This window comes from Marmota marmota, unplaced genomic scaffold (genome assembly GCF_001458135.2).
Source record: "Marmota marmota marmota unplaced genomic scaffold, marMar, whole genome shotgun sequence".
Lineage (NCBI taxonomy): Eukaryota > Metazoa > Chordata > Mammalia > Rodentia > Sciuridae > Marmota > Marmota marmota.
Genome location: NW_026000000.1, coordinates 9,375,206 through 9,392,622, shown reverse-complemented (window position 1 = coordinate 9,392,622; position 17,417 = coordinate 9,375,206). Strand labels below are relative to the sequence as shown.

The window sequence follows — 17,417 nt, the reverse complement described above, 5'->3', positions numbered from 1 at the left end:
ATGTGTTTCAGAAGATTTTGAAACATTTTGGGATTGGTGGGAGGAATTTTGAGATCTCTAGCAAGCAATGTTTTAGGTTATTGTAAGCAGAGCTTGATGGCTGATTCTGGTGGGATCTCAGAAGACCAGAATGCAAATAGGACTGTGGACAGTGAAGACAGGGTTCAAGAGGGTTTAGAGAAGGAGGATCCTATTGGAAACTGGATTAGAGACCATTATGTTATGTTCTAGCTCAGAAGTTGTCTGCATTTTGTCTATGTCTTGAGATACTTATGGTGGCTTTTAGCCAAGTTTATATGACATTCAGGAGCAGAAAGATTTGAAAAACTTGGACTTGAAAGGTGGGAGTAAAACTGAGGCTAAGGACGTTTAAGTTATTAAAGACATTATGCCACTAAAGAAATGCTAAAGACTTTGCCCTGAAACTATAAGATGGCTTGGGAGCATCTCACAAAATGGCAAGACCATCTCAGACTCAAAGAAGTAAAAGTAAAAATTCTCTTGAGAAGAGAACAGTGGGGTACCCTGCTTTCACCGGGTGACCTAGGAAGTCTTTTCAACATGCCCAGCCACCAAGGCCTTCAAAGGCTCCTGCTGCCAGCATTCCTGGAGGCTTGGCTACTGCCTTGGTTCAAGCATGTGGTGCTGGTTCTGCAGGAATGCAGGATGCTGTAGTTAGGGGGTCATGGAGGGGCTTCCACCAAGATCAAACGAAGACCTGGAAGGCCAGACAAAATGCAGCAGGGTCAGAGTCCCTATGGGTAGCCCCTGAGTGAGCAGGGCATGAAGATGTGAGGAGGAAGTCAAAACTACAGTGGAGACCCCCAAGATTAAGAAATGCCAGTGAGGGAGATATAGAAGGGCTCAGGCAGCCAGAGCAAGATGGTAAGTGAGGAGGTCAGGAGCAGGGCCAGAACAAAGGAGCATGGAGAGGGTCTTCTGATGGGGTCAACTTCCTGCTTGACAAAAGTGCTTATGGACATAAGTGGGGGACCCAATCAGACAGACACTGCCATACTCATGGTCCTAAGTCAGAGATTCAATAGAAAAACTAAAACAGATGTGTGGATGGAGGGGGCATGGATCAGTGATAGTGAGGAGTGCATGGATAGGGGAGGAAATAAGGAAAGGAGGAAATCCCAGAGCCCAGAAAAAGAACAGACCAAACTCCCCCACATTGGATTCCCAGCTCTAGGCCCCTTCTCTTCCAAGAAGTCTATGTCTGTATCTCTGTCACCTTACAGTAAACCTTCTTCTTGTTTGCTATACTGTTTTCTGTTCTCCAATTATTTGCTAAGAAACAACAAACCCAGGCACCACTAGATGGGAACCACTAGATGGTAGTACTATGGAAGTTCCGCCGAGGAAGTCTGCAGGAATCCATCTGAGAAAAGCCAACAGGTAGGCCACGTGGGCTACAATCAACAGGGGCAGAACTACACAAGCCCTTTAGACAGAACATCACCATGCCATGTTCCCCAGTTGCTGAACAGGGAGCTATAGGACTTGTTTGCCAAGCTGGATTTTGGTCTTGCTTTGGTCCCATTCCTTCTTTTTATGCCCCTACTTTTCTGAATGGAAATGTTTACTTTGTGCCTTTGTTGGATACTTGTGAATTTTTATTTTTACATGAGCTCATGACACAAGCTTGACCTGAGTCTCAGGCATTGACCGTAAACTTTTGGGCAATCTTGAAATGGGGACTCTTGGAAATGAACAAAATGTATTTTGTATTGTGAGATGGTCATGAATGTTATGGTTTGGATGTGAGGTGTCCCCCAAAAGCTCACGCAAGAAGGTTTAGAGGAGAAATGATTGGGTTTATGAGAACCTTAACCCAATCAGTGAATTAATCCACTGACAGGATTAACTGAGTGGTAACTGAAGGCAGGTAGGGTGTGGCTGGAGGAAGTGGGGCATTGGAGGCAGGTTATCACCTCAATCTCTGAGGAATGTAGCTGGCTATCTATGGACTGAGATCTCTGAAAATGTGGGCCCCCAAATAAACTTGTCCTCCTCCACAATTATTCTAGTCAGGTCTTTTAGTCACAGCAGCAAAAAAGGCTGACTAAAACAGATCTTAAATTTCAATCTATTGCCAATTCCTGAATCTTTAGACCAAGGATCCTAAATGCACATGACTAGATGATTAAATCAATGGATTAGATGAAGATGCCTGGGCTTTGGAGTGGCAATTGGGTTGGGAAGAGGGGTCTTGGATTATGGAGCTCATGTGTGTTAGGTGAAGAGTCCTTAGATCCAGGCTATCCCAAGTCTCATGAAAGGCTGGAAATCAGGAAAAGTAGTTGTCACTTGGCTCAACTGACTTTTTAAAACACTGATGGAGAGCAAAAATGGCAGGGACTCATTGACGTCAGTGGTGGTAGTGATAGGGAGGGGGCAGGAGCCATCAGCTAGTGACCCTGACTCTGTTATGCTCTCAGCTATTAAATAAGCCCTCCTAACCTCACCATGACCCCTATTCCTGGGAGCACAGGCAGAAAACATTTACTTAGAGTAAAAGACAGCAAGAGGAGGCTCTGGACCAACCCTATGTCCTTCATCCCCTGGGGAAGAGGTGGTTCTCCCTGGAGGTAGCAGTGTATCTGTAGGCTGTGTCTTACAGATTTCACACACCTGACATTTGGTGATCTTGTTTGTTCATTTGTTGGTTTTAGAAGTCATGTGGTAAGTCTAAAGAGCACATAGCATATGAGATCTGAAAGTCATAAAAATTATCTTTTAGTTTAAAAAGAAGTTGTTCTCCAATGTGCTTTGGCTTGGGACACCTCCTAGGAGAGAATTTTGGAAGACCAATTTTGAGTGGGGATTGGAGAGGCAGTTGGTATAGTGTGGAGAAGAGGGAGTCTTTAAATTTAGATTTTCTCTCCTGTTCCTCTTGTGTTTTTGTGGGGCCTTAGGTAGGAGGCCCCTGGCCTCTGATCCCCTTGCCATTCTAAGCTGCTTGGATTAGGAAGCTATTTTCGTTTAGCCACCTGGGTTAGCAAAGCAAGAGGTAGTCAGTCCTTAGCCAGGTGGCAGTTAAATCCCACAGAACCAGGAGATGGGAGATGGTGCCCTCTTGTGGGAACTTGGAGTAGGATTTTGACCTATCACTTTCTTTTGACTGCAATCTAACTTCGTGGGTAGCCAGGGCACTTGCTGACACACAAGTGGCCGTCTATTGTGTGTTGACATTTGGTGATCTTGTTTGTATCAGGGACAGACACAGGGACACAGGAAAAGGAGGGTGAGTGAGATGGGTGTGTGCTGGGGCCTCTCCTCTTGGGCTCCTACCCAGCCTGAAGACAGGGGCCCTATGGAGGTCTCCCAGGTGTCTCCTTCATTTTCTTTTCTGGATGGAACACATGGCTACACTGATCCCTGGCCTCTTCTGCAATAGGGAGGTTAGGCCAAATATCTAGCAATCACTTGAAAGTCAAGGTCACCTTTTCCCTGATGGTACAGGCATGGCTAACTCCTGACCAAGAGCAGTTGCCCATGGGTCTCCAGCACCCAGAGCAGGGCCATTCACCCTGTTACCCTGGCCTAGTGTGGCCAAGGAACAGATATACCCTTGAGAAGACCATGCCCACTCCCCATCTCTGCGGCTTATATCTGGTCCCCAGGATCATCTCTGGAACTTCTTGCTCTGCCTCCACTACTTGCCCTTATGGCTGGCTTGGCATCCTCGGGATCTACGCTGAGGAGGGGGCAGAAGAGCTGGAGGAGGGGCCAGTATGCCCTTTATTCCTTTCTCCACCTACTGAACCTGAAGTTTGGCTACTTGGAGTGTGGCCTGGGGCTTTGATTGAGAAAAGTAAAGAAGGCCTATCTTGCCCCATAAAGCTAGCTTTGAGTCCCATGAAGGCCTTTATAATCCATTAGTCATACACAGCAGGGCCAAATGGACTCCTGGGAGGTACACCAGCACCCCTGGATGCTAGGCCAAGGGAGCTGCTCCGGCTAATCCTGCTGCATCTTGACTGACCTACCTTTTCACAAGATCTGCCAGAGACAGATAAATCTGACCTCCAGTAGGAGTCTGCACCACAGAACAATGCCTTCCTGTGAGAACCAGCCCCTGGTTGCCTTGAGATTGGGCAGGAGGCTGGGAGGTAGGGGTTAGGCATCAAGCCAGGACTCTTGACAAGGGAGAGGGGATGGCAGACTGCTGGGCAGCTATTGGTCAGTTGAGTCAGCCAGCAGCAGAGACATTTGATGAGATTTTCTTCTTTTTCCCTAGTCTTCTCTGGCCAAGGAGGAAGCAACGTGAGAAGGTTTGTGTGCAGGGAGGCTGACCTTTTACTTTATTCTGTAGAACACTTTTAGCTTCTCTCTTCCTCAATTCCCCTTGCAGACCAGGCCCAAGGCCTCCTATTCATGATGTTAGGTAGCAACAGCAGGATCTTTGTGGCCAGACAGTTGTTGGTTCAGGTCCCATCATTTATCCAGCTGCTCTAGACTGTGTTATTTGAACAAAACAAAGTCTTTAGGTGATGGAAGCTGAAAGGGATTTCTGTAAAGATCCTGGACTATCCCCATCTGTGGTAGCAGGGAAAATGAACTACTCAGCCAGGGTCACAATTGAAGCCACAACCAGGAGCTGCCTATTGAGGATGTTGCTGCTGTCCTTGCTAAGGACAGAACATGGCGTTGTTGCCCCCCACATTTGTTATCCAGCAAGAGGCTAGGGGATTAGGTCAAATTTCCAGCAATCACTTGAAGGTTAAAGTCACTTTTTCCCTGATGGTACAGGCAAGGCTAACTCCTGACCAAGAGCACTTGCCCATGGGTCTCTAGCTACCCAGATTTCCCCATCACTTGCTCCAGAATAAACATCTTGCACAGGAGTCTCTGACTGACCGAAGTAGAACTTCATGCCCATACTCTACCATGGGCGAAGCTGGAAAAATGGGCTTCTAGACTGTTCAGCTTTGGAGGAAATGATAATAGCTAACATTAGTTGAGTACTGGATTAACTCATTTAATTTTCACAGCCTCAAATATAGTATTATATATCCCATTGAACATATGAGGAAACTAAGGCCCAGAAAGGTGAAATAAGATGCCTGAAATCACACAGTTAACAAAATAGCTATGCTGGTCTTCCCAGCCAGGCAGGCTGACCTGGGCTCTTAACTACTTCATTGCTTTTCAATAAATCTGCTTCCCATAAGCTCAAATGGGAAGCAATTCTCTGAACATTGAATGGGGTGCAAATACTGTGTGACCTAAAGGAGGACAAATGTCCACAGTGTTGTTTATGTAATGTTGGGTAAATTGGATAAGTTGCTAAGCTTGACTGCATCTCAGCTGCCTCCTGGGTGCCGGATGATGATGATCATCCATGCTGTGTGAAGCTCCAAGAGAGAACATTCCCAGAGAAGAGCTGCTCCTCCACCCCCCCCCCATTGAGATCTGTGAGATCTTTGCCTTCTGCCAACCCTACAGCATTTGACATCACTTTTTTAAACCCAATCAACTATCCATAAGTACAGCAGTGTGAATCAAAAAAAATCCAGCAATGCAAAAGGAAAATCCACAAAAAGAATATGTGTAACCACCACTAGAGATCACTATGTTACAAGCAGGGGCTCAGTTTTACCATTAATTTTAATGTCTTCGGAATAATGACTGCTGCATCTGAAAATAATGACATGTGCTCATTATGAGGATTCAAGAAATGGAGCAAAGAATTAAGAAGATAGGCAAAAATACCATCCCAAATTCTGCCACCTAGAAGGAGCCATTGCTGAAATTCAGTTAATTTTCAGAGAGCCACTTACATATATGAAAAACAGAAAGGGGAAGAAAGAGAGAGAAGCACTAGAATTTACGTATATAAATACTGTAGAGCAGTCACTCATTCACCTGGAGAGTCATAGGTTTAGTGAGGAAGAAATTGAGATCATATTATACACGTTACTACTAAGAATCAACTGTTACACTTAATCTTATCTGAATGTAGAACAAGGAACTGCAATGAAATCTTGTCTTAGAATGGGCAGAGTATAAAGAGGTGAGTTTTATAGTTGCCCTATTGAAATCCCTGAAGTATTAGTGAGGTGCTTGGCTTGGTGGTTTGCCCAGATTTCATATCCCTTGGGGGTCTCTGGAAGGAGCTAGGGAAGCAGGGTTGTGCCTGGTGCTCTGTGAGAAACTGTCTAGGGGGAGGTTTGTTGGTCTAGCAGAGCCTGCGCTGCTGGAGTCTGACTTGACCCTGATGCCAAGGCCAGATGATACCTGTGCATTACCTTCGCTGAGCAGTCCTGGGGCCCTGGGCTCCCAAGGCATTGACTGGGGGCTGGAACTTTCCTCAACACTTTCTGCTTCACCTCCACCAGAACTGTGGGCAGGGCCTTGGAGAGTTCTCACTTCTGAGTCCCTCCTCACTCCAGTAGGGCAGGGTTATATAGCTCCTAAGACACCACCAAGGGCATCATCTTCCCAGGTCACCCCTGAGCTCCCTACATCCCTCCCTGGGCTCACTTGGTTCAAGTGTCTGAGGGATGAATGTGGAGGGCAATGTAATCTTGCTCTCTGTGCATCCTGACATTCACGTGTAATCGTTGTTTATCCGACATTTCTGCCAGATGCCCTGCTGGCTGCCAGGCATCAGAGACTAAGATTGAGTAGGACAGTGCCTGAGTTTGAGGGCTACATAGTAGAAAATGACCTTTGAGCAGTGTGGGAGGTGCTCTAATGTCACGAGCCATCCATGGGTTGTGTGTGGGTCATCATGCATCGAAGCCTAGTGGATAGAAACATCTGGTGTCTGGGAATGACCAGTGACATTTCCTCTGGTCAATTACGCAGGGACATTGTGAATTCCTATCCCACACATGAGATGGGTGTGACCTGCCAAGATGCCAATCAACCTGCTGACTGCAAGACATCAAGAAGCAAGACTTCACCCTTAAAACCTTATCCCAGCCTTTGATGTACCCCCTTAAATAAACCACCAGAGCCATCTTTCCTTTGTCTAGTTCCAGCACCCCTGTGGACTAAACCTATCAGGGGCTTTGGAAATATATTTCTGACTCCATGTTTTTTGTTCTTAACTAACTATTCTAGACTTTTATTTCTCAGGTGGCTTACACCTCCTCAGCAGGAAGAACCCCCACAACAAGACACTGGCCATGGCCTCTCTTACTCTAGCAGGGACAGTGTGCAGCAGGAGCCAGGCTCCTAAGCTTATGGCTTGTGTCATCCCACAAGGGAGTCACAAGCTGAGCACTAGAAACCTGGAGATGTCCTATAAGTACACACTGCCTACCACATTTCAAAGACCTTGTACAAAAACATCATATTCAGTATCATTTCTATATTAATTATGTGGTAAATCCATACCACCCTGGATATAGTGGGTTAAATAAAATATGTAGATGGTCTCTGACTTACTACGGTTCCACTTATGGTTTTTGTCTTTGTAATAGGTTTATCTGGACATTAAATGCATTTTAACTTGCAATATTTTTGACTCACATTTTGCTTATCATGATATAAACCACCGTACAGGGAGGAGAACCTGCAGTATTAGAATACAGTTACAATTAATCACCTGTTTCTTTTTACTTTTTAAAAATGTGGCTACCAGGAAATGTGAATATCTTTCATCTGTGATTCATGTATTCTACTGGTGAGGCTGCTCTTGGTGACAGCATGAAGACCAAGGTACAGGGATTGGGAAGCTGGGTGAGAGAATGGATCTGGACTTGCCTGTAAAGGGGGTGAGCTTTCCATGGGTGGCAGCGGGGGGGTCGGGGGCAGAATCTAAGCAGAGAGGATTGGTGCAGTGATGAGGATGTCAGATGGATGAGCCCTAAAGGTTCCTCCTACTCTAAGACTAACCAGAACACAGGAGGTCTCTGAGCTGCCCCTGGAGCCTCAGGCAGACCCAGAGTTCTTACCCACCCAGAGCTCTGCCCATGGGGGTCCTCCCACAGACCCCGGCTCCACCTCACCCTCTCAGAATGTGCTGGAGCCTCTCCTTGGCTCTGGTTAGGGCCAGGTCTGCTGGCACCAGCACATGGGGTGTCACTCCTACTCCCTCCCAGGAGCTGCCATCTGCAGCTCCCACAGAGCGGGCTGTGGGGATGGTGATGTAGAGGTGGGTGTCGTCCACGTGGTAGGTCTGTGGTGGCTGGCAACCCCCACTGGTCACCTCCCCAATGACCAGGGCCCGGCCCAGCCTCTTCATTATGTAGGTAAATTCCTCCGCAGCACCAGCTGTTAAACCACTGGTCAGGATGATCACATTTTTTTTGGAGCCATAGCGTTCACCTGGAAGACAGAAAGCCCTTCAGGATGGGGACTCAAGTCAGGCTGTTGGGCACCTGCTTCTTTTGTACTCCCTGAGCCAGCAGTGAGGAGGGCCTAGGATTTAGTCCCGTGCCCTGTGTCTCCAAGCAAGCCACTAACCTCTCTGAGCCTCAGTTCTACATCTGAAAAATGGAGACAAGAGTGTGTATACCCAATCACAAGTATATAAGTGCCTGTGAACCCCCGCCCCCAGGGCAGGTGATGATGGGAAAGCCTTAACCTCCTGAGGACCTGATGCTTTCTCTTCCTGAAGCTGACCTGACTTCTTTTTTGTGTTGGGCCCTGAGAAGAGCCAAATTTGTGGATGAACAAGGATACCCTTCCAGGACAATGCTGTCCAATAGATAGGTAACACAACTCAGAAAACAAGCTACTGATGTTATTTCAAGGTTTTTAGTTGCCCTGGTAAATAAGAAAAAAAAAGAAATTAGATAAAGTCAATTTAAATTATGATTTGTTTTATCTAATACATTCATAATATGTTCATTTCAAATGCAATCAAATGTATTAATGGAGTTTTTTCACTTTCTTTCATCCTCCAACCCCCAGCCTCCCCTAATAAGTCTTCTAAATCTGGTGATGAGCCACATTTAAAGTGTTCAGCTCTTGGCTCTCCTAATGGACTTTGAAGTTCTAGGATCTTACGATATTCAGATCTGAGTCTGTTTTAACTCCTGGTCTTGAATGTCTGTTTGAATTTAGAATTTATCTGGTTCTGATATTTATTTACAACTTGAAATATTATTAGATATATATTCCAGAAGCTATGGTGAAATGCATGTATAATAAGGAAGTGCAGGAAGAAAATGGTAGGCTGCTTTTCTGGTCATAGACATAGCCCCATTGGCCTCCAATGTCCTCTTGTGAGATGGGAGAACAGTTTCCTAGTTCTGAATGCTAGGTAGGGGAGAGGGAGGAAGCCGTCTACTCAGGATGCGGCCTTTGAGAATTATTGTTCTATAATGCTCAGGGACTGCCTGAACATTCTCATTTTGGCTCTTTCACTTTTAACTGCGTGAACTCTTTCAAGACATTCAATCTAATTGACCTCATTTTCTCCTCTAGAGAAGATAGTATATGTTTTGCTGAGATTCAAGGTCATAGCACCAAGTGCATGAAATCAGGACAGCAGCTTTTATGTTCTTCCAGTTACTGTGAATTTTACCTAATGTCAAGTGGTCCTTCCCTGATTTTCCAGAAGCTTCTAGAATGAGAACAGGAAAGGGAAGTCTTCACTCACCTGCAAGACGAGTGTGGGTCCAGAGTTCACTGACAGAGTCATTGGGCCTGCTGTAGATCTTGTCAAGCAGAACTGGAGGGCCTTCATCAAAGAAGTAGGAGCACAGGGCAGCAATGGAGGAGGTGGGGCCACCAATGTTGAACCTGAGGGAAGGGAAATGGATCTCACAGGTAGGTCCTCAGGCTCCTTTAGGGCCTGGAACCTTAGTCCTATGGAGGGTTCTAATCCCAAGCAGCCTTGGTCCTTCAGAGTTCCATGGGTAGGTATTACCCAGAGCATTTCCAAGAGTACCAGTCTCTTAAGACCAAGAGACTTTGTGTCAAATACATTCAGAAAATACTGAATACCATGCCCTCTCCTTCTAATCGTGTATTAATTCATTAAAGGCTCCGATATGTCCTGCAGTTAGAAATTTGTCAGCAAGTTTCCTCCAGGTATTGACCAGGGACTGCTCCCCTATACCCACAGTGCCTACCAATGGAGCATATTTTGAAAAACATCATTATCCCCAGTTGCATTCTATGATAATTTTACAAAACCCCCCAGATATCTCAGGTGTCCTAACATGGCTCTTAGTGTTGCAGTATACTCAGGGTTGTGGAATTACATCAGGAATGAGGGCACCTGAGTCCATCTAAGGGCATTTGAATTTGCCCCACTGTATGACCTTGCTGTTCCCCTACCTTCCCATCTGGGAGTCTGGTGATATGTCAGAAACCTTTTCTGGTCAATGGCTTAGGATGGCCTAGCTTTGTTCATGGCCCATGACCCCAGCATCTGAACTTCCAAACCTCAGGGACCAAAGGGTTTTTAAGTCAGTTCTAACTACAGGCGAAGACTTCCTCCTCTTTAAAATTGTTGATGACTCATTTAATCAGAAAGAGATTTAGAACTAAAGGTGGTTCCATTGTTCACTAAAGGATTTGAGGAATAAAAGGGTCAGAGGAACCCCAGAACCCCAAATTCCGGTGCTGGGCTTGCACAAATGCACGGTGTTGGGAAATGATTTACCTTCAAGGGAGAACCAGCCTCGCTGGGATTCAGTGCCACCTAGTGGTAACTAAGAGCCATGTGAGTGTTGCCCGCTAGCAACCAGTAGCTGGTCTAGAAGTTCCCTGTCTGCTAATCCTGCCCCTTCTATCAAGGATCTGGGAGAATAGGAAGTGTCCCTGTCAGATGGGAGCAGGCTGCTCCTCCCAGGCCCATGGAGAGTGTCCAGGGCATATCCACCAATGGACTCGGGAGTCAAGGAAGCCTGGTCCTAGCCATTGCCTGAGGACTTTTCTGCTTCCCGGCTTCTATTCTGTGATGGGAACTCACTGCATGTAAGGTATGTTTTTGCTATGCAGAAGGGAGAAGGCTAGCTGAAGACATCCTTCCAACAACCATTTTGTGATGCAAAGAATTCTTTTTTGCAATGATAATGTTCATTTACAAATTCTCTCTGCATCACTGGCTTTCTGATTCTCATGACCAGGGTTGATTTTGTATGTTCTGAAGCACAATCACAGGTATAGGATTCAGCTGTCCCTAATAGGACTAATCATCAGAACTACCTTAAATGCTTGTTAAATATACCAATTATGCCTGCACCCTGGGACTACTAACTCGGGAAGTCTGGAGTAGGGTCCAGGAATCAATATGTTTAATGTCCCCTGCCCTTCCCACCCCTATTGGATTCTTATAACCAGGAAATAAGTCTGGGGTAATTCTTAACCTGAAATACACATTGGGATTACTGGAGGAGCTTAAAAGAATTTATCAGTGCTGGGGCCCCACCATGCAATTAAAACGGGACCCCAGGGCTGGTTGGCAAGAGGCCCAGTTGCAAGGTGGTCTGGTCCCTGTCTTCTCTTTTTTGCATCATAGGGTCTTTTTCTTCCTTGCTACAGCCCATAGCTCTGGTGTCTTCTGGCTACTGTCTGGCCAGACCACTGGTTCTTGAGCTACTGACCTCATGTCGATAATCATGGCATCTGTGTGCACAATCTTTTTCCAGATGTGTTCCACCAGCAGCTCAGAGACCTGGGTGAGCAGCTCACAGTCCCCAAACATGTCAAACCTCAGGTAGCCAATGTTGTCCTCCAGCACATTAGTGTGGAAAGAAAACTTGATCAAGTCTGCAAAGACTTCTGGAGAAGGGATCTGGAAGAGTCAGAAGTCCTGTCAGTGTCAGGAGAGCAGCACATGGTAGAGCCCCAGAAAATGGGTGCTACAGGTTCCCTTTATGTCATGAGAAATACTAAGGGGATAGGAAGGGAACAAACATTTCTGAAGGAGTTAGCAGGTACTAGGGAATTGCTGTGGCACATCTGGGAGGTTGGTGAACTCAGGCCCAGGATGTGAACTCATATAAACGAATCAATTGATTCATTGATTGACAACCTCCTTCCAGAGAATACTCATGTCTGCCAACCCCACTCCCTGGTATCCAGAGCTGAAGGTCCAGGCATAGTCTCCCCCAACACTTCTCAGTGTCCCTGGGCTCATCTTCCTCTCTTCCACTCTGGCAGGGAGGGGAGACCTTGTTACCTTTCCCAGGGGCCTGGCCTTGGGCTAAGCATTCTGCAGCTTTATCATCACCCTTATAGCCATTCCTTACAGGTTACACCATTACTGTCATCTTTCCCATAAAAAAACTGAATCACGGAGAGATTAAGTAAATTGCTCAAGGTTACATAGCCAGTAAGAGATGAAGCCACACTCTGAATCCACATCTAACTCCAAACTGTGAACCCTGGCTATGCTGGAAAACAACAAGCAGGCAATTTAGAAATTTGTAGTTCTGAAAGCCCATCCCAGGATCCCCCAACATGGCTGTACTTCTCTCCTTCTCTCTCCAAGGCTGCTGGAAGGTAGCACTCAATGAGGCAGGCTGAGGGCATGGAGCCAGCAGGGAGATCTGTGTGGATGGGGACACTGGTCTCTAGACCTGCCCTCCCCTTGGTCCCTCTCTGATTCTAGTTATACCTGCCCTTCCTGCATACCCTCATGTCCTTCTGCACTGTGTCAGGCCTTCTCCAAGTGGTACAAACCTTCTCTGCCCCAGTGTACAGTAGTTGATGTTCCCAGGGTATTCTCAGCAAATGGAGGAACAGGAGCTGCTAGGTCCTTTCCACCTAAGGAGGGATCCTGTACTTCTCAGGGTCCTGCTGTCCTCTGCAGGAGCAGTCTAAACAATGAGCCCAGCTATCTGCTCTCCTCCTGCCCCATCTCACTCCCTGCTCTCTCACTCCTGCTCAGTGACCACCTCCCAAATAAGCTGCCTGCACCCACATCCTAACTTCAGGCCTTCCTTCCAAGAGAACCAAAGCAAATGTCCTGCCTGTTCATAGTGACCAAGCAGCAAAACCCCAGTAAGAAAACAGTGAAGAGAGATGTTATAAGTGCTGCCCTTTGAGGCAGTGCTCATCTAGTGGTGGGGCACTTGGTGAATCGCGTGGCCACCTTGGCCACCGGACCCAGCAGCCACACTCCCTCCACCTGTTTTCATGTTCTCCCAAAGCCTCAGTGCTGGTTTTAAATATTTCAATCACGGGGGTCTTGCTCTGAGTTTTCCATCCAGCAGGCCCTTAGATCAGGCTGCATATCCACCCAGCACTTCTCCTTCAGGAGGCTGCACATTGCACTGTGGGAAGGGAAGAGATGAGCAGTAGGCTTCTAATGCAGGGGGGCTTCTGGGCTGTGTCTGGCATCCCTGGCCCCTCTATGGCCTGTGTCAAGGCTCCGTGTTTTAGCTCTGAGGCCACTGTGAGGCTGGGGCCACTGTCTCCTTCCCTGTCCCTACCCCTACTTCTCCAGCTCTACCCCAACTCATTCACGCAAATTGCAAAGCCCAGAAACAGGCAGTGGGTAGGGATTAACAAACTTCCACATGTCCAGAGGAGAAATCAGAGCTTGGGGACCTCTTTCCCCAACACTCATAATGAGAACCCCTGCAAATGTCTCCTTCTTCTATCCCAGGGGTTTTCAAAAACAGGGTTCTGGTGAGTAGTAATGTTCTATAGAAGGGTTTTGGGATTCCTGAGCTTAGGAGGTGGATGGAATGATTGGGGGGGGGGGGAGACATGACTGAAGATTTAACCATGAAAACAAGCCCAGAAAAAAAAAATTGCCTTGCACTGCACACAAAGCCCTGCACTTGGAGACTACTGGTGTGCTCACTTCCAGGATTGGATTAGGCCAAATCTCTCTTGTATCTCACCTGCATAGGTACAATTCCAGGAATGCGGTCCTTTGCATCCTCAGGGATATGGGCTGTCTTCAGGTGTGGGTCCCCAGAAAGCAGCTGCAGATCAGCCCCTAGCATCTCAGCTAGGGACCCTTCTGAGGTCACCCTTGCATAGCGACTCTGGAGACCACTCAGCTTGGCAGCCATCTTGGCCCCCAGCTCAGGGGAGGCGTAGTTATCAGCTACAAGCTTCCCAGCTGTCTGCAGCACTGTGGATACCTTGGCACGCAGAGCCACTATATCCTGGGCTGTGGAGAGGGCCTCGCTTGCAGGCACAATGATATCAGGTTCCACACCAGCCAACTCCCAGGCCTCACCAGTGGTGGCACTCAGGGCCATCTGGGTGGGCATGGAGGCATATAAGGGGCTGCTGCCCACCTGGTAGATGCCCACTGAGAGTGCCCCTCCGGCTGTGGGCTCCCCAATGACTGTGGCCCGCTGCAGGTCCTGCATGGTGTGAGCAAAGGCCTCTGCCGCAGACCCACTGGTGTGGCTCATCAGTATGTAGAGGTCCTTGTGGGGGTCGTAACGCTGCCCGGTAACCTGGGGCACCGTCCACATCTCCATGACCTTTGAGGTGGCCCTATCAAAGATGGAGTAGAGGTGCTGGCGGGGCTCTGCCTCAAAGAAGTAGGAGCACAGCAGTGGCAGAGCCGAGGAGTAGCTGCCAGTGTTGTAGCGCAGGTCAATAACTAGCACGGCTGTGTCTACCACCGGCTGCCACACCAGCCTAACCAGCTGTGGCCCGATGGCCCTTACCGTCTCCAGCTCAGCCATGGCATCGAATCGTAGGTAGCCCAACCGGCCAGGTAGCACCTCTGACTTGAACAGGGCCTCGATGAGGTAGGAGAGCTCCTCTGGAGAGGGGACAACAGGGGGTGGCAAGGGCACCTCCTCAGCCACCAGCTCACCAGGACTGTGGAACACCAGCAGGCGGTGGTCCTCAGACACTTCCTGCAGGTCCGCAGTGAGCTGCGAGGCCAGCGATTCCAAGTCCACGGCCGTGCGGTAGGCCCCATGAGCCAGCTTGGCTCGCAGCAGAGACACCATCTGCTCCACAACCTCTGGCCGTGCATAATGGGCCTCCAGCAGGTGCCCTGTGCCCTCCACCAAGGCTCCCAAGCTGCGATGGAACTCCAGCACTTCCTGGGCTCTGTCCAGGGCCTCCTCAGCCAGTACGATGGCATCAGGCACCACGCCGCCACCCAGCCAGCTCTCACCATGGTTGTCAATGAAAGTTAGCACTGGCACAGTGAGCACCAGACCTCCTTCAGGCGTATCCAGCAGTGGCACAGTACAGGTGTGCAGCAGGCTGCCCGCAGTGATCTCGCCCACCAGAGTGGCCCAGCCCAGGGACTGCATGAGGAAGGCGAACTCCTCAGCTGCAGTGGCAGTACGGTGGCTGGTGAGCAAGTACACCCCGCGCTGGTTTCCATAGCGTGGGCCCAGCAGCTCGCTGCTGCTGAAGTGCTCCTGTGTGACATTGGTCCTGCGGTCATAGGTGGTGAAGAGGCGCACAGAGCCTTCCTCTGGCCCCTGGAAGTAGGACAGCAGAAGAGGCACCGCCGAGGATGGTCCCCCGGGATTATGGCGCAAGTCCATGATGAGGTGCTCTGTGTCCTGCAGGGGTTCCCACACTTGGCGTAGTACATAGGGGGCTAGTGCCCCCAGCACAGAGGCATCTGGAAATCCATCAAAGCGCATGTAACCCACGTTACCTGGCAGCACTGACACCTGAAATACAGAGTTCACCACCGCTTGCCGGGCAGCATCATCCTGGGGCAACTCAGGCACCTCAGGGGCTGCAACTAGGGTATCATCAACTTCAGTCTCAGGCCCATAAGAGGTTTCTTTGGGTCCAACAGCCCGCACCACAAGCCTGGGGTCCTCAGACACAGCCTGCAGGCCGGCATTGAGCTTAGTGACCAGATCCTCTTCTGAGACCACTGCAGAGTAGTCCATGCTGGCCAGGTGGTGCAGCAGGGCTGGCACACGGTCCACCAAGGTATAGTAGTCCTGCAGGGCCTCTTGCAGATGACGGACAATACCAGGCAGGGCACGGCGCAGGGTGAGGATGGCCAGGGCTTTCTCCAAGGCTTGCTCAGCTGGTGTTCCCACACAGGGCAGCACTCCACTGCCTTCCCACGTTTGGCTGCCTCCACCCAGGGGTCCCAGGGACCTGGACACAGGTACAGTGAGAAAGAAATTGGACTGGCCTACCCTCAGCTTCTGGAGGTCCAGGGCACCCCCCTCAGTCTGCTCACCCACCACAATGGCCCTGCGCATCTGCTTGAGGATGTACGCGATGTCCTCAGCCACACCCCCAGTGCGTCCACTGGTGAGGACCACCACATCTTTGTCTGCACTGTACCTCTCTCCTAGAACCTCTGGCAGGGTCCAGATCTCTGTGGTAGTATTGGAGGGGCGGTCATAGATGGTATCCACATGCAAGACAGTGTTCCCAGGATTCAGGTAGGAGATGATATAGGGGATACCAGAGATGTGGCCCCGAGTGCAGTGTCGGAGATCCAGCACCAACGCAGAGGTGCCCATAAGATTACTCCACATGTGTTCCACCAAGAATCCCCCAAGCTTGCTCAGCACTTCCTGGCCCGGGATGTCATTCACCTGCAGGTAGCCCACATTGCCTTCCAGGATCTCATAGTGGATGTTTGTCTGCAACCCAGAAAGTAGTTCCTCTAGTGTGAGGTTGGTGAGAGCTGGGGCTTGCTGGGGAGCCTCTGGAATGCTGGGCTCATAGGAGATGATCAGACGCGGGTCATTCAAGGAGTTCTGCATACCAACTGTCAGCACATGGGCCAGCGTCTGAGGGTCTGAGATGCTCAGAATCTCATCACTCTTCATGGCCTGCTCGATGGCTGCCTGCATCCCCATCAAGTTCTCTGGGAAGCAGTAGTTATCCAAGAGGATCTTGGCCATATCCAGCACGAGGCTCGGCTGGAACAGGAGCGTGGGGCCAGCCAGTCCATAGAACAGCATGGACAGGACCAAGAGCCATTCTCTCATGGTGGGGATCCCCAGGAGGCTTAGTCCTGGTGACCCAGGACTCCTGAACAAAAGCCCCCTTGACTGTGCAAGGCCAAAGCTCTGCTCTGTGCTTCTGCCTTCCTCCTTCGTCCTTCTCAGTAGGCAGACAGAAGGTCTGGGGCTCAACTTGGGAGCTGGGGTGAGGCTTCCAGCTCCAGTAAGCCTTTAATCCTGTCTAATTCAAGCGCATCGGCCCCAGGGACTGGAGAAAAGCTGCTGGGGTGGTTTGACCCGGAAGGAACACTGTATCTCATCTTGCTGAGCAATCCCTGCATAGAATAACACAAATAACTGCTGTTTATTTTGAATTCCTTGTACATGCCAGGCACTGTGCTGTGTGTTTTATGAACCAACATTTCCTCCCAGAGCCTTGCAAAGGAAGTTATGAACCTACAAATAAATATCATTCTCCCACTGCTCTGGGTGACCCAGGACTCTGGAATTGGGTAGATCTCTTTGCAGTCTATTCTGAGAACTTAGGGAAGTATCTTATTTATGATATAGAGCACATAAGTGCTTCTGTATGAAATATTTTGCAGTAACCAGCAAATAAAAAGCTCCCAATTATTGGTA

At 48.9% G+C, this 17,417-nt stretch overlaps 1 protein-coding gene across 1 annotated transcript; it reads right to left on the bottom strand.

The window, feature by feature from the left end:
• Window positions 1-4,971: 4,971 nt before the first annotated feature.
• Window positions 4,972-17,093, bottom strand: Rbp3 (retinol binding protein 3). Its single transcript, XM_015498919.2, has 4 exons — window positions 13,770-17,093; window positions 11,520-11,710; window positions 9,566-9,708; window positions 4,972-8,286 (listed from the first exon to the last, which is right to left on the bottom strand). The coding sequence occupies exons 1-4, from the start codon at window positions 16,821-16,823 to the stop codon at window positions 7,964-7,966; spliced, it is 3,711 nt and encodes a 1,236-aa protein (XP_015354405.1). The 5' UTR covers window positions 16,824-17,093; the 3' UTR covers window positions 4,972-7,963.
• Window positions 17,094-17,417: the final 324 nt, after the last annotated feature.

Bases quoted from the DNA above. Each gene is read 5' to 3' on its own strand.
- Rbp3 (XM_015498919.2), bottom strand. From the start codon at position 16,823: ATGAGAGAATGGCTCTTGGTCCTGTCCATGCTGTTCTATGGACTGGCT. The intron at 9,709-11,519 runs GTCAGTAGCTCA...CCCTTCCCTCAG, and splicing joins GCCATGATTATCGACATGAG to GTTCAACATTGGTGGCCCCA. The intron at 8,287-9,565 runs GTGAGTGAAGAC...TCTGTCTTCCAG, and splicing joins GACCCACACTCGTCTTGCAG to GTGAACGCTATGGCTCCAAA.